Source organism: Microcaecilia unicolor, chromosome 11, assembly GCF_901765095.1.
Source record: "Microcaecilia unicolor chromosome 11, aMicUni1.1, whole genome shotgun sequence".
NCBI lineage: Eukaryota > Metazoa > Chordata > Amphibia > Gymnophiona > Siphonopidae > Microcaecilia > Microcaecilia unicolor.
The window spans coordinates 65,384,187-65,400,154 of NC_044041.1; the positions used below are offsets into that span (position 1 = coordinate 65,384,187).

Consider the following 15,968-nt stretch of genomic DNA (forward strand, 5'->3'; position numbering starts at 1 on the left):
TCCGCAGTAGGAAGAAGATTCAAAACACAGATCTGGAAATAAAGCACCCTTATTGAACAATCAATTTCAGCATAAAAAACACAAAGCTAAAGAACAGTTATAAGTTCAGGAGGAGGACAGAAATATAGCTACTTATAAGGAGCTACAGCTCTGCAAGTGAAAGGGAAGGACAACTAACTAATTTTGAACATGCAGTTCTTATTAGTTTTCAAAATTAAATTAGTTCTTAACAGCTTATTGGTGTGAGAGATTAATACAGTTATTTAAGAATAATTTTCTTGCACTTTGGGGGGACTGAACTAACATGGCCATCGATAAGGGAGTCTGCTAGGAGTGCTGCATGCCACTTAGTTGGTTATATTTTTGTACCTTAGATTACTGCAGCTTTGCTGTTTTTCTTTCTTTGTGAGCATGCCAAAGTGAAAGGGGAAACTTAAATAACTTCTCCCCCTCCCCCCCACCAAAAAATAAATTGGGAACTTCTTCGCTGCGGCAAACCTCCAAAGCAGTTTATGCTTGTCCTTCGAGTCGTAGGCGTTTCCACTGTGCTTGAGGCAGAAAGGGCCCCAAGATGGGGAGCGATTACTTGCTCAGTCCTTTTGGATGTGTAACGCCTCCTAACCTGTGGATGGCTGAAGGCTTGGAGCACATCTCTCAATAGGTGATACCATTGTTGGCTCTGCGATGGAGAAGTGAACCCTCACACCACCCATGCAGCAGAATATGACTGCCTCGGGTAAAGGTCTGGTGTCAGATTTGGAGGAAAGCCAGCATTATCTCCCTGCAGCAGTTGTTGTACAACCAGAAGTGTCTTTGCCCACGACTCAGGAGATATTATCTGAAGAGTTTATGCTGTGTGCAGTAACTTTACAACTGCTGGTAAGAGCACATGAAATATCACTGGGTTCTATTTGGATTGCCTGGAAGCCCTGTATAAAGTTTGTATGTCTGTTTTACTCAGTTTCCTTTAACTTTCAGCACAAGTGAGAGTTTTAAAGAAGCAAATTGATAACAGTTTCTGCGAAAACTACACATTTGGATTCCTTATTCCAAGCTTATTCCCAGTAGAGATACATTTAATAGATTTCTGAAAGAGATATTTAGATATCCTGAAAATGGGTTACCTCCATTGCAAGGACTTTTCTATATGCCAATTAACCAGAAGACAACTTTGAAATCTAATGCCGTCTAATGTTAGATATATCATCAGATAGCTTGGATATATCTACACTTTTGGAACAGACAGTGGAAGAAATTTGATCTACTCTTTTGGTCTCATTTGCTTTTCTACAAGACAAGAAAGCCTTGCTGAAGTTGTATTTTCAAGTTTCTCAGCCTTGTTTTCTAGGAGACCAGATGTCTCCAAATGGACTTGAGAGAGGAGGAAAACATTTCTGGAAATGCAGTCTGAAGTGCTATCATTGGGAGCTTGTTTCCAACTTGGTTTGCCCTGTGATTGTATTGTCTTCTTTAAGGAAAGGTTTATCATTTTTTGAGCCCCTTCAGCTATGGAGTTTCTTAAATTCGCAGGGGTCTCTCTAGGACCTATCCCAGTATGATTTACAGGTTAAAGATTTAAATTTGAAGGACATCCTTATTTTCTTCATTTTTTACTTGGTATTTTTTCCAGCATCCCATGTATTTTCTTTTTTATTTTAATCTTGGTTCCTTCTATTTGCTCACTATTAGTCTGCATATATTGATGGCTGTTTATGTACTCATTTTCCTAGGCTGATGTGACTGTATTATTTTCAAATTATATAAATAAAAACATTTAGAAAAAAAGAATAATTTTCTCATCTAAACATGTATTCACTAAGCATTATTTCCTAGATCAACCTGAATCATCTAATTTATGACAGACACTTCTCACTAGTTTTTAAAGTTAAATTGGTTCGTAACAGTTTATTGTTGTGGGAAATCAATATAGTTAATTAAAAAATACAGGTATACTGTTACGTTAATGCAAATTATTGTTCATTGCTTCAACTATCCTCTTCAATGGCTCGTATTGCAGTCTTAAATGCTAATAATTGCCTTTTTGGTATATTTGTCTCCTGGTTCTTGCTTTTTACAACCCTTAGCTGGGGAATCACCGTATGTGTGGCTGTTTGGAGAATATTTTCCATAGATAGATGGCACAACTCAAGCCTGAATGGTATAGCCACACATTTTATTTACCTGTTTCACTTACTGTTTCTGACAGGGACTGATGGAGCTGCAGATGGTATTGCCAACTCCAGACAGTGATGAGAAGAATGGTTTGAGTCTTCTTCACAGGCTGTGGGTGGTGAAATTTGATGTGGAGGAAGAGATTAAAATACAGGCAGAAAGGTGGGTTCAAAGTTGTTGGTTCCCCCCCCCCCCCCCCCCCCCAATCAATTCTTTCTCTTAGGACATCATTGGTTTCTATGCTTCCTCCATTTGCTTGCTGCATACCCAGAGGTAGCAAGGGGCTCTACTCTGTACTGATTTAAGATCTGTAATCAATCTACAAGAAATAGTTCTCTAGTCACTGATCAGAGGCCTTTCTCACTTTAAAGGTGTATATTCAACAAGGAGAAAACTTTTAATTTTTAAAGTGTAAACATCATGAAAAAATATAGAAATTTAGACAAATTGATCATAAGACAATATAATTTGTGTTGCAGCTTTCACTTAAACAGGTACCAAATACACTTAATTTTTACAGAAGTACGCATTCAGCCATCTCTGCTGTTACGAGTGGGCGTGAAGATATCTATAATAGCGGTCTTCACTATTTATTTAAGGGGTGGCAACTTTGGATCCATAGGGATGGAATTTAGTCATAAAAGGAGGGGGGGGGGGTCCTCCAAAGTTTTGGCCTTCTATGGCAGGGGAGTGTCCTTCCAGTGTCGGTCTACCAGTACTCTGATTCCCCTTAACAGTGAGGTATAAGTTTCTCCTCTTCCTCTCACTCCAAGCATCTCTTGCCCTGCCTGAAACTCTTTTTCCGTTCCCCTGTTCTCGCCCCTCTCCAGCACAGTAGTATAGGAATTGGGGGAGAGGCAGCTCTAGGCCACGGCAGAGGCAAAAGAAGTAATTCTGTGCTCATGCACTGACAACATTGGCTTTAACCTGCCCTCGGTATCTGCAACTAACCGTCAACCCCAGGTCCCACCTCTCACACCTTGGAAGATCTGTCACACACACAACAGTATGCATTCTCTCTCCTTTCTTCTTCTTCCAATCCAATACAGTACCCTCAGCCCTTAATCCAAGCTTCCTTGTCTTCTATAACAGACCGGTCCAGACAAGTGATTTTTGACCCAGCCAGCAGATAGAGACAGAGAATAAAAATTCATTGCTGACTTCACTTCCTCTATAGGGGTCAGATGCTGCTTTCAGCTTGTCAGTATTTCTCTGTCTCTAGCAGCATTGCTAGGCCTAGGGCAGTGGTCTCCAGAACAGGATCCCAGTTGGGCTTTCAGGGTGGAAGTCTGCACTGATTCACCTGGTAGAGTAGAATTGCTGTCTCCCAGGCAAAGATCTGCAGGTTGACTTCTCTTGGTTCAGCGGGCGCCTAGGACAGTAGCCTGAGGGCTGATTCTTCTAGTTGTGCAGGATTCCCAGTTCCTAGGCAACAGTCTGTGGGCTATTTCCCCTGGTTCATCAGGTACCAGTTAGTGTGCTCCCAGGGATCCTGCTTCTGGTTAAGCAAGATTATAGGACTTGGCCTTCAGCTGCTTGTAGTAGAGCAGCTGTTGGTGTTTATGGTGCACAGGCCTCCTGTTGATCAGATTCCAGGGTTTGACTTTAGTTGCCTGTGCTAGAGCAGGTATAGGTAAGTATGCTTCCAGGGGTTTATCATTTGGCTACCCCTTGTAGAGCAGTGTGTGACAGGCACAGGTCCTCAGAATCAAGCAGAGAGGCAGGATCACCAAGGCAGAATGGCCCTGGGCTGCCTTCAGCCCTCAGAATCCCTAGGAATAGAGAAGATCACTCTCCAATGGAGAGGGACTGTGAGCTAGTATTTAAAGATTGAGATCACTGTTTCCCTGAGGTAGAGAAAAATCCCTATGAACTAGGGTTATGGTGTTCTGGAGATGGTTCATAAAGGTGGGTCATGCCTCAGACACGTGGGGCAGGACTGCTGATTACATGGCTCACCAGGTTATCAGGAGGGTGGGTGTAGCCAGCAAATATTCTTGGGAGTATAACCAGAAAGGGAATTAGAGAAAACTCTGTATGAACTAGGGTTATGGTGGTCTGGAGATGGTCCATAAAGGTAGGGCAAGCCTTAAACAAGCCTGCTCCAGCGTCTTCCAGCTCGTTTCAGTCCTCCCGATCCCAGCCTGTTCCAGTCCGCCGATCCAACTTACTCCCGGTTCCAGTCCGTCCATCCCAGCCTACCCAGCTTGTTCCATCCGTTCCTGCATGACCCGCTTGTGCCAGTCCGTTTGTTCCAGCTTGTTACGACTTGTTCCGGCTTGTTCCAGCTTGTTCCAGCTTGCTCCTGTCCATCTTGTTCCTGCTGTTCCGGCTTGCTACGACTTGTTCCAGCTTGATCCATCCGTTCCTGCATGACCCGCTGTGCCAGTCTGTTTGTCCCAGCTTGTTCCTGCTTGTTCCGGCTTGCTACGACTTGTTCCAGCTTGATCCATCCGTTCCTGCATGACCCGCTGTGCCAGTCTGTTTGTCCCAGCTTGTTCCTGCTTGTTCCGGCTTGCTACGACCTGTTCCAACTTGTTCCAGCTTGCTCCTGTCCATCTACCTTGTTCCTGACCGCTTGTTCCAGCTGCTACCCGCCTGCCTGTTAATACATCGAGTAACCTACCTGCCTGCTCGCAAGCCTCTCAGCCATTGACTTACCTACCTGCCTGCTAGCTTGTCAGCCATTGACTCACCTACTCGCCAGTCCAAACCCAGCTTTCCAGCTCCATCTATCTACTTAACACCTCAGTCACCACATAGCCACCTGTTAACAACTGTTAACTGCCTATCACCTCAGTCACTACATAGTCACCTGTCACACATCAGTCACTACTTATGGCCCCTGTCCACGTTCTCTTCCTTGCCCTGTCCCTTTCTAATCTCCTCTCCCCCCCTCTCCCGCTGTCTACCACTCGAACTCGCTGCCCTCCCGCCCTGCCCGCCATGGCAATACCCTATTCACCCTCACCACCTCACCATCCCTCCTGTCCCCCGCCTCCTTCCTAGCTCTTAACCTTCAACACTTCCTTCCTGCCATTAACCCATCCCCATTCCTCCTTAGTACACCTCGTCTTCGTCGCCTTCGCCGCCCAACCTCTCCCACCCTCCTCCGCATTCTCCTGCTCCTCCTCCTGCTATCCGCGGGTGACATTAACCCTAATCCAGGTCCCCCTTTCCTGTCCCCGTCCTATCCATGCAAACGATTCCGAGATGTCTCCAATCTCGTCTCTATTCCCCTCCTCCCCCCCTCTTCCCTCCCCTTCTCATGCGCCCTGTGGAATGCCCACTCAGTCTGTAACAAACTACCCTTCACCCACGATCTCTTCATCTCTTGCTCCCTTCAACTGCTCGCCCTAACCGAAACCTGGATCTCCCCCGAAGACTCGGCCTCAGTCGCGGCCCTCTGCCATGGAGGTTATCTCTTCTCCCACACTCCCCACACAGTTGGCCGCGGTGGAGGCGTTGGGCTACTACTCTCGCCCTCCTGTAGTTTCCAACCCCTCCCCTACTGCAGTCTCACTGCTTCTCATCCTTTGAAGCCCACTCCATCCGGCTATTCCACCCGCTGCCACTCAGAGTCGCAGTCATCTACCGCCCCCCTGAAAAATCCTTCTCTTCCTTCCTCACCGACTTTGATGCGTGGCTCTCTGTCTTTCTTGAACCCTCATCTCCGTCCCTCATTCTCGGAGACTTTAACATTCACGTTGATGACCCATCCGACCCTAACGCTTCCAAGTTCCTCACCCTAACATCCTCCTAAAACCTCCAACTATCCTCCACCACCCCCACTCACCGTGATGGCCATTGTCTTGACCTAGTCCTCTCCTCCTCCGGCTCACCCTCCAATTTCCACGCTTCTGCTCTCCCTCTCTCCGATCATCACCTGATCACGTTCACACTTCACCCCGGGCCCCCCCCCCCCCCCGCCCCGTCCAACTTTAACTCCCACCTCCAGGAATCTCCAGGCTGTTGACCCCCCCACTCTATCCTCTAGTATCTCTAACCTCCTCCCCTCCATCATGTCCTCCGAGACGGCAGACAAAGCGGTCTCCGCCTACAATGCCGCTCTCTCCTCTGCTTTGGACACCCTCGCTCCATCCACCTCCCGTCCCACGAAGCGTTCTAGTCCCCAGCCTTGGCTGACCCCTTGCATCCGCTACCTTCGCTCCTGCACCCGATCCGCTGAACGCCTTTGGAGGAAATCTCGTACCCATTCAGATTTCCTTCACTACAAATTCATGCTATCCTCTTTCTATTCCTCCCTATTCCTTGAAATACAGGACTATTACACCCAATTGACCAATTCTCTCAGCTCCAACCCTCGTCGTCTCTTCACCACCCTTAACTTCCTCCTCAAAGTGCCCCCCGCTCCAACTCCCCCCTCACTCTCTCCTCAATCACTAGCTGACTACTTCCGCGACAACTCCCCCCTCACTCTCTCCTCAATCACTAGCTGACTACTTCCGTGACAAGGTACAAAAAATCAACCTTGAGTTCACTACCAAGCCACCTCCTCCTCAGCCTGTAGCCCTATCCAACAACCAACCAACCATTTCCTCTTTCTCCTCCTTTCCTGAGATCACGAGGATGAAACCTCCCACCTTCTTTCCTCCTCGAAATGCACCACCTGTTCCTCCGATCCCATCCCCACCAACCTACTTAACACCATCTCCCATACTGTCACCCCCTCCATCTGTCACATCCTTAACCTTTCTCTCTCCACTGCAACTGTCCCTGACACTTTCAAGCACGCCGTAGTCACACCTCTCCTAAAAAAAAAATCACTTGACCCTACCTGCCCCTCCAATTACTGCCCCATCTCTCTCCTCCCCTTCCTCTCCAAAATACTTGAACGCGCCGTTCACAGTCGCTGCCTTGATTTTCTCTCCTCTCATGCCATCCTAGAGTCACTTCAATCCGGCTTTCGCCCTCTACACTCGACAGAGACAGCACTCTCTAAAGTCTGAAACAACCTGCTCCTCGCCAAATCCAGAGGCCACTATTCCATCCTCATCCTCCTCGATCTGTCCGCTGCGTTTGACACTGTCAATCATGATCTACTTCTTGCCACATTGTCTTCCTTTGGGTTCCAGGGCTCTGTACTCTCCTGGTTCTCCTCTTATCTCGCCCACCGCACCTTCAGAGTACACTCTCATGGATCTTCCTCCATTCCCATCCCACTATCTGTTGGAGTTCCCCAGGGATCTGTCCTTGGACCCCTTCTCTTCTCAATCTACACCTCCTCCCTAGGCTCACTGATCTCATCTCATGGTTTTCAGTATCATCTTTATGCTGATGACACCCAGCTATATCTCTCCACACCAGACATCACCGCGGAGACCCAGGCCAAGGTATCGGCCTGCTTATCCGACATTGCTGCCTGGATGTCCAACCGCCACCTGAAGCTGAACATGTCCAAAACCGAGCTCCTCGTCTTTCCACCTAAACCCACCTCTCCTCTTCCTCCACTCTCCATCTCAGTTGATAACACCCTCATCCTCCCCGTCCCATCTGCACGCAACCTCGGAGTCATCTTCGACTCCTCCCTCTCCTTCTCTGCGCATATCCAGCAGACTGCCAAGACCTGTCGCTTCTTCCTCTTCAACATCAGCAAAATTCGCCCTTTCCTATCCGAGCACACCACACGAACTCTCGTCCAGGCTCTCATTACCTCTCGCCTTGATTACTGCAACTTACTCCTCACCGGCCTCCCACTTAGCCATCTATCCCCCCTTCAATCCGTCCAGAACGCTGCTGCACGTCTAATATTCCGCCAGAACCGATATACTCACATCACCCCTCTCCTCAAGTCACTTTACTGGCTTTAGATCAGATACCGCATACAATTCAAGATTCTCCTCCTTACCTACAAATGCACCCGGTCTGCGGCTCCTCACTACCTCTCCTCCCTTATCTCCCCCTATGTTCCCACCCGTAACCTCCGCTCACAGGACAAATCCCTCCTCTCAGTTCCCTTCTCCACCACTGCCAACTCCAGGCTCCGCTCATTCTGCCTTGCCTCACCCTTTGCCTGGAACAATCTTCCTCAACCCCTACGCCAAGCCCCCTCCCTACCCATTTTCAAATCTCTGCTTAAAACTCACCTCTTCAATGCTGCTTTCGGCACCTAACCTTTGTGAATTATAGTATTCCTATCAGACGGACTCTATACTTGTTTTTAGATTGTACACCTGTCTTTTAGATTGTCTTTTAGATTGTAAGCTCCTTGAGCAGGGACTGTCCTTCTATGTTAAACTGTACAGCGCTGCGTAACCCTGGTAGCGCTTTAGAAATGTCAAGTAGTAGTAAACACGTGGAGCCGGACTGCTGATTACATGGTTCACTGGGTAATCAGGAGGGTGGGTGTAGCCAGCAAATATTCTTGGGAATATAACCAGAATGAGCTTAAGCCCAAGAAGAGGGACTACTTGACTGACCAGCCCAGAGAGTTAATAGACTTAATAGTGGACGTAGAAGTGGATCCTTGGGTAGGGGGGCAAGTGCCATGTAATTCCATGGACGACTCTATGGAACAAGCTTAGAATGAATCTTCAGGAGATGGGAGAAAACTATCTTAAAACATATGCGAGTCAGGTTCTGTTTGTAAGAGTTACAGTGGAGAGATTTTGTTTTGTTTTTTCTTTCTTGCTCTGAGAAGAACTGTGCACCAGGGCTTAGAACACCAGGAAGTCAGGGAAGGCTGCGGATTCCTTTTTGCTCAGGTGAGAGAGAAGCCAGGTGGGCCGAACCTTCTATTGCTATGAGGAAAACCTGGACTAGAATAGTTTCTAGAGACTGGAGGTAGCTTGCTCTTTTTTTTTGAGACAGTTGTCTAAGGTTTAAAGGACTTCATATTTGAGTATTGAGCTGAGAATTATTACAAGCTACAAGGCAGGCAGAATATCCCAATCAAGGGAGGCTCTATGAAGTATAGGGAAGGTACCATCTTTTGTCTAATTTACTAAAGGAATGCTGAGCCCCATGGAAGGCAGTGTTGGAATCCCTAATCCTGCTTGAAAAGACTATTGTGCCTGTGTGAAAAGTTCCATGCTTTATATTTTATTTGCCTTTCTGGGTCTAAGAAGTAAAAGTCTACATGATTTTATTCTAAGCTGAGTGGAAGCTAATGTTCTTGGTATTGTGCAAGACTGACTGTTGTAGGGCTTTGCCAGAGAGATCCATAAAGCACTTAGAACAACTCATTGAACTTCATGCAAAGCCCTGCATGTGACAGCAGGTACTGGCAAATGTACTCTCATGGCTCCAGCCTCCGGTTAGCAGGCTCTGGGCTGCCTCTGGTTTGGCAGGTTGTGGTAAGTATGTTTTCAGGCTCTGGCCTCCAGTTGCACAAATCAGGGAGTAGGAAAAGTAGGCTCTTCCAAGAAACTGGAGAAGATGTATGTAGAAAATCAAATCTTTATTCCAAAGAAAACACTGACACACTTGACTCTGACTCGACACAGCTGTGTTTTGGCACCAAAGTGCGCCTTCATCAGGAGTCTTGTGAAATGCAGTTGGTGGTGTATTTTCAATTGTCAGCTATATGGTGATGTGGTATCAGATATGACTATCATCCAATATCTCTGCCAGGGAGAGTCTCCTGTAGCTGGGTCGCCCATCCAGGACCCAGCCAGGCTCGACCCTGCTTAGCTGCCTCTTCCTCCACATGACTGTTGCCTTCACTCCACAGCAATCTGGCTCCTCTGAGCCTTGGCTCCAGGCCCTGTGAACTCCCAGGACTTCCTCCTCCCTCCGTTCCTTTCACAGAGGCACATTCAATGCCCAATGTTTATAAGTAAGAGCTTAGGAGTGGCCTAGTGGTTAGGGTGGTGGACTTTGGTCCTGAGGAACTGAGTTCGATTCCCGGCACAGGCAGCTCCTTGTGACTCTGGGCAAGTCACTTAACCCTCCATTGCCCCATGTAAGCCGCATTGAGCCTGCCATGAGTGGGAAAGTGCGGGGTACAAATGTAACAAAAAAAAAAAATCAACAAAACACCCTTCATTCTAGGTTGTTTAGGCTAGCAGCCCAGAGCACAATTCAGGTTCAACACAGTCAAATTCAGGTTCAAAAACAGTCCATATAACTTCAAACTCAGGTTCAAAAATAGTCCATATAACTTCACTTCACTTTAGCTCAAATTACTTCACTTAGGGAACAGTACATTATCAGAGGGAAAAATCAAATAGCTTGGTAGGTTGCAGCCCAGATCTTTTTAGTATGAAACAGTTTACACGGTCTTTCTTGCCCCTTCTTACAGCACGGTTCAGTTGTGCCCAGCTCTCTTTCTCTCCCACAGGCTGCACCTGTTTCCTCTTTAGTAGAGATTTCCCCCAGTGCCTCAGCCTCTCTCCTCCGGTCTTCCACCAGTCTCTCCAAGGTACAGCTAGCCACCCTCTTACAGCAGCTTTTTGGGTTTGAGCCAGGGCTCCAATCTCCATCTATTCCTCCCCTAGTCCTTCAGTAATCTCCATTTTATCCTCCTCTTCAACTTCCCCCGCCCCCAATCTCTCCAGCTGGCCCTCATCACCTTCCTCAGAGACCATTTCCCAATCTTCTATCTCCTCCCCTAACTCTTGCACAGCCGGGTGGGGAAGAGAAGGATTCTGGGACTGGTAGTTCCTCCCCTTCTTCCTTAACCCAGCCAACCTCTCTGCCTCCGGTAGCCCAGCTTTCTGAATGTGGGTGTTGTGCACATGAAATCTGCCCCGTTGGGATTCCCCGGCTCCCTGTACCCCCTTTCTTCGTGCCTTCCCGGATCCCCTTTCACCTGCACTCTCACACTCCGTAGCATGTAAGTCGCTCAGACATATCGCTCCAATAAAGAATGATCAATCAAATTGAATGCAGCAAAGAGGTTTAATAAAACCAGCAGTACAATGTCACCCCTGTCCAAAAGTGAATGCAATTCATTGGTAAGGTCAACAATCGTGGTTTCTGTAGTATGCAAGGAACAAAATCCAGTTTGACGGGGTGCAAAATAAATGAGTTGTCCACATGGTTCACCAGTTGCTCGAAAACAGTTTTTTCTGCAGTCTTGGAAACAAAAGGGGAGATTAAAAATAGGGCAGTAGCTCTCAGGAAGACAGGGATCCAGTGAAGACAACGCCTGTTTCCAAGAGGTGGTACTGAACCAGTGGATAAACTCTGAGAAACCATATGCAGTACTAGAGGAAGGAGACCATGTTTGGGTATCAAAAGTCACTTACATGATACAGGGTCTGGCTGAAAGGTGGTAAAATGTATATGACTAAGCATTTTAGTCAAGACTGTCAAAGATGGGAGATTAAAAGTACTCCATAGAGATGAAGATGTTCTTGAAGAATCAGAGATGTTGGATGAGACTGAATAAGTAGTGTTAGAAACTGTTAGTGAGTTTTGAAGAGAAATATCTGTCTTATCTGTCCCCTTCTCCTCTACTGCTAATTCCAGACTTCGTTCCTTTTATCTTGCTGCACCTCACGCCTGGAACAAACTTCCCGCGCATGTACGTCTAGCCCCGTCTTTGGCCGTTTTCAAGTCCATACTTAAAGCCTACCTCTTTACCACTGCTTTTGACTCCTAACCACTACTCACTTGCCCTGTCCTTTTATCCTCATCTCTTTATTCCCTTACCCTTAATTGTTCTGTCTGTTTACCTGTTTTATCTAGATTGTAAGCTGAGCAGGGACTGTCTTTTTGTGTATGGTGTACAGCGCTGCGTATGCCTTGTAGCTCTATAGAAATGATAAGTAGTAGTAGAAAGAACCTTGTTAAAAAAAAAAGTGAGCTAGATCATCAGTCTCTCGTTCAAAACCACCTCAATGATATCCAAAGCTTCTTTTTGTGGTATATTAGTATAGAGAGCCACCACATCCAGGGTAGCCATAATGATATTATCATCCATTCCTTCAAGATCCTGTTAAAACTGTAACATCTGTTTTGTATTTTATATATATGATTTCACTTCTTTCACCTTTGGTTTCAAAAATTGATCTAACAAAATTAACAGAGGTTCCAAAATTTAATTCTTTGTGGGCTGTTAACACACTTGTGAATTTTAGGCACAAAGTAAATGTAGGGAGTCTGTGAATGTAACTGCATTAAAATGCTGCTTCCTTCTCGTAAACATGCCGCATTCCAATCTAGGTTATATCAGTGCTTTTATTTGACTCATCAATTGTGGAGACAGATCTTCAGACAATTTAAAAAATATTTTTCTTTATATAGTTGAGATACTGCTTTATGTAAATATTGTTGAAGCAATGATCATGACTTTCCACAGGAGGCGGGGGGGGGGGGAGGGGCCTGTGAACATTTCTTCTGCAGAATCCTTCACCCTAGCTTACCCAGGCAGTGGAAGATTCTACTGTATCTTCTTCATAGCAGTGCTAGTCCTTGTTGAAGTCTTAATGGATGCCTTTAACCAAATCTCTAGCTCTTATGCCTTTGCACAAGATCTATAAATCAGACCAGTATGAATGGAAATCTGATTTCCCCTTGAAATAAAAGTGGAAGGAGTCATCATGCATGAGTGGTAGAGAGGGTGAGGTGTTGTTATCAATCAGGGGAGAAGGACCTTGGACGAGGTTGTGCCTGTAACATGAATGCTATCTCTTTCCTGCAGGCTGTGGGAGTCTATGGCCTTGGATTTGCAACCCGAACTCTGTTCTATGCTACTTAAGGATATCACGTATCATGAGGAAGCTGTGCGTCAGGCTGCTGCTAAGGGGCTGTCCATTGCTGTGATGCAGTATAGGGATCAAGCTGCAGACATCATGAGCAAACTGATTGAGATTTACCAAGAAAAACTTTATGTAAGTTGCAGGCAAGGCTGAAAAGCAAAATAAAGGTGGTACAAGAAAGCAGTACAAGTCATATTACCTTGGAAAATCAGATGGTTGTAGAGATGTGTGCAGCATTTTAAGTTCTTTCATTTTAAACACCTGTAGCTTTGTAGGTAACATCTGTCTTCTTGACCTATAGCTTGACTAACTTGTGTTTTTCAGAGACCACCTCCAGTTTTGGATGCTCTTGGGCGTGTGATTTCTGAACCCCCGCCTGACCAGTGGGAGTCCAGGTACTTTGTGATGGTGTTCATTCCATGGTTGTTCTCTAATAAAATAGCCTATTATGGCACTTCCATTATCTTTTCCATGCATGGCTCCCCCAGATACGAGTGAATTTTAGACATAGTCTATTAATGTGTCCCCTTTGGTATTTATGGAGAGAGTTACTCTGCTTTTGGCAGCAAGATCCAAATTGCAGTATTTTTTTGCCTCTTATGGGGAATGCGGACTTCACTCTGGGCATGGAGAATGTGGTGTTTCATCATTGTGGAACTTTGGGTATTTCACATTTAATGCATTTGATTCAAGTTGATGGTATTTTAGGTACTTTCTCAGATTTACAGCAATGCTTGTCACTTGGGCTGCAGATTGATATGCAATTATGCTATTATCATCCCAGTTTAAATCCAGAGTGTATCTGTACACTTTGCAAGCCAGATAAGAAAATTTTTGCAGGTTCCTTAAAGAATTATTGAAATTTCAACCTCCAAAAGTCTATGCACCATTACTAGAGGCATGGGCCAAAGACATTGGTAAGCCTGTCCGTTTTACATTTCTGGATATGCTTAGGCCACTGCCTGGGGTGATCCATAGTGCTGAATTACAAGAGTGTCATTTCAGATAGTGCATAGGGCCTATTTCTCTCAAACGCAGGCTTATCATGCTGGATTTGCCAATGCCCTTCAATATCTGAAGTGTTGGACAGTTGCTAATACTTCATGGTTTATGGCAGCGCAGATAGATAAACTCTTTCTGGGTAGCACTATTAAACTATTTGCAACACCTATTGGGACATTTCTTATATGTCAGTGGAAGGAATTCTTTTTAATAAAGCTTCTCTGTATGGGGCCCAGGGACATGGAGAATTGTTTTGAGGCAAAACTTAATAATGTAGAGAAAAAAAATATATACTCAATCATTGGTTGCAAAACCAGCCTCTGACTTTCTGGTATTGGAGGAAGAAACTCCATGGGTTAATGCTATGGGAATATTAAAGATCTCATTTCCATCCTGACCGCGCATTCAAGAGAGACACACGGTAACCCTAGTTTCTCCCGCTCCTCAACGATGCGGTCTCAGTGGCGTACGGGCGGAGCGGGAGCGGGCGGTAGGCGCGCCCAGTGACCGATTCCTCCACCCCCTCCCCCTCCGGCCGCCGAGGATGGGACCCTCGGAGCACCTCAGCTGAGAGCGACCTCAGCTGTTGCTATTTGCTGCCGCCGCCATCAAGCGCTTGTCGGCGTCTCCGTCCTTCCTCCAGCACCGCCACTCCCGCAGCAGGCAGGGCCGGCTTCAAGTGCGGCTACGACGGAAAGATCGTGGGGCTCTACGACATGGACAAGACTCTGGGCAGGGGCCACTTCACCGTGGTGAAGCTCGCGCAGCACGTCTTCACGGGCGAGAAAGTGGCCGTGAAAGTCATCGACAAGACCAAGCTGGACTCGTTGGCCATGGGGCATCTGTTCCAGGAGGTGCGCTGCATGAAGCTGGTGCAGCAACCCAACATAGTGCGCCTCTACGAGGTGATCGACATGCAGACCAAGCTGTACCTCATCCTGGAGCTGGGCGACAGCGGCGACATGTTCGACTACATCATGAAGCATGAGGAAGGGCTGAGCGAGGAGCTGGCCAAGAGGTACTTCGCGCAGGTCATGCACGCCATCTCCTATTGCCACAAGCTGCCATCTCCTATTGCCACAAGCTGCATGTCATGCACCGCGACTTGAAACTCAAGAACGTGGTCTTCTTCGAGAAGCAGGGGCTCGTCAAGCTCACCGACTTTGGCTTCAGCAACAAATTCCAGCCTGGCAAGAAGCTCACCACCAGCTGCGGCTCTCTGGCCTATTCGGCTCCCGAAATCCTCCTGGGGGACGAGTATGATGCACCGGCTGTGGGTAGGTAACCTGTCCGTACGGAGACGTTTTAGGGGAATGGTAGATGTATGTGTGTTCTGATTCATCAGCAACTTTTATTTTCGTTTTCATTCATTATAAAATTTGTAAGAATAACCTGGCTTTCTTCCTTTGCGTGATGACACCTTGGATTGTGCTGTTGTTGCAGGATGTACTGGCTCATTTACCTGTGGCTGGTTTACTAAACCGAAAGTAATTTGACATTCAAGTAGGAAATGGCTGTCTGGTGATAGTCAAGTGTAGGCTTTACCAATGAGGATGCTATTTGGATGGAATTGTAACTGAATGCCTTACTCGGAGAGACATTTTCTTAGAGACGTGGATTTTTAAAATTTTGTTTGTGTATAAGCCCAGATTCCCACTTCAGGCACAGGCAGCTCCATGTGACTCTGGGCAAGTCACTTAACCCTCCATTGCCCCAGGTACAAATAAGTACCTGTATACAATATGTAAGCCGCATTGAGCCTGCCATGAGTGAGAAAGCACGGGCTACAAATGTAACCAAAATAAAATAAAAATACAAAAATACAAAACACTTTTTGGAATCCATATTTGCAATCATGCAGCCAAGTATTAAACAGGTTTCAGGATACAGCTGACTTAGCAAATTAGTGCTTTTTGGGCACTTGGAATGGGGGAAGGTATTAGAGGAGGTGGGGTTTGGAAGGTTAAGTTAAGAAGGTTTGAGGTTATAAGAGCCAAGACCTCAGACCATTGCTTGTGATGTTATAACCGGTTTGGGGTGTTGTCTTAGGAAGAGGGTAGTGTTAAAAATATACATATATTCGGAAAGTATAATAATTTATATAATCCAAAAATTGCTTTGAATTGT

The 15,968-nt window shown here is 46.3% G+C and overlaps 1 protein-coding gene across 1 annotated transcript in view; it reads left to right on the forward strand.

Moving 5' to 3' along the window:
- GCN1 (GCN1 activator of EIF2AK4) overlaps nucleotides 1-15,968 on the forward strand; it is a gene marked incomplete in the record, with an annotated part of 339,178 nt that overhangs the window by 198,984 nt on the left and 124,226 nt on the right. The window contains 3 exon segments of the mRNA XM_030219069.1: nucleotides 2,207-2,334; nucleotides 12,782-12,971; nucleotides 13,164-13,234. Of these exon segments, the coding sequence (XP_030074929.1) occupies nucleotides 2,207-2,334; nucleotides 12,782-12,971; nucleotides 13,164-13,234 (389 nt within the window).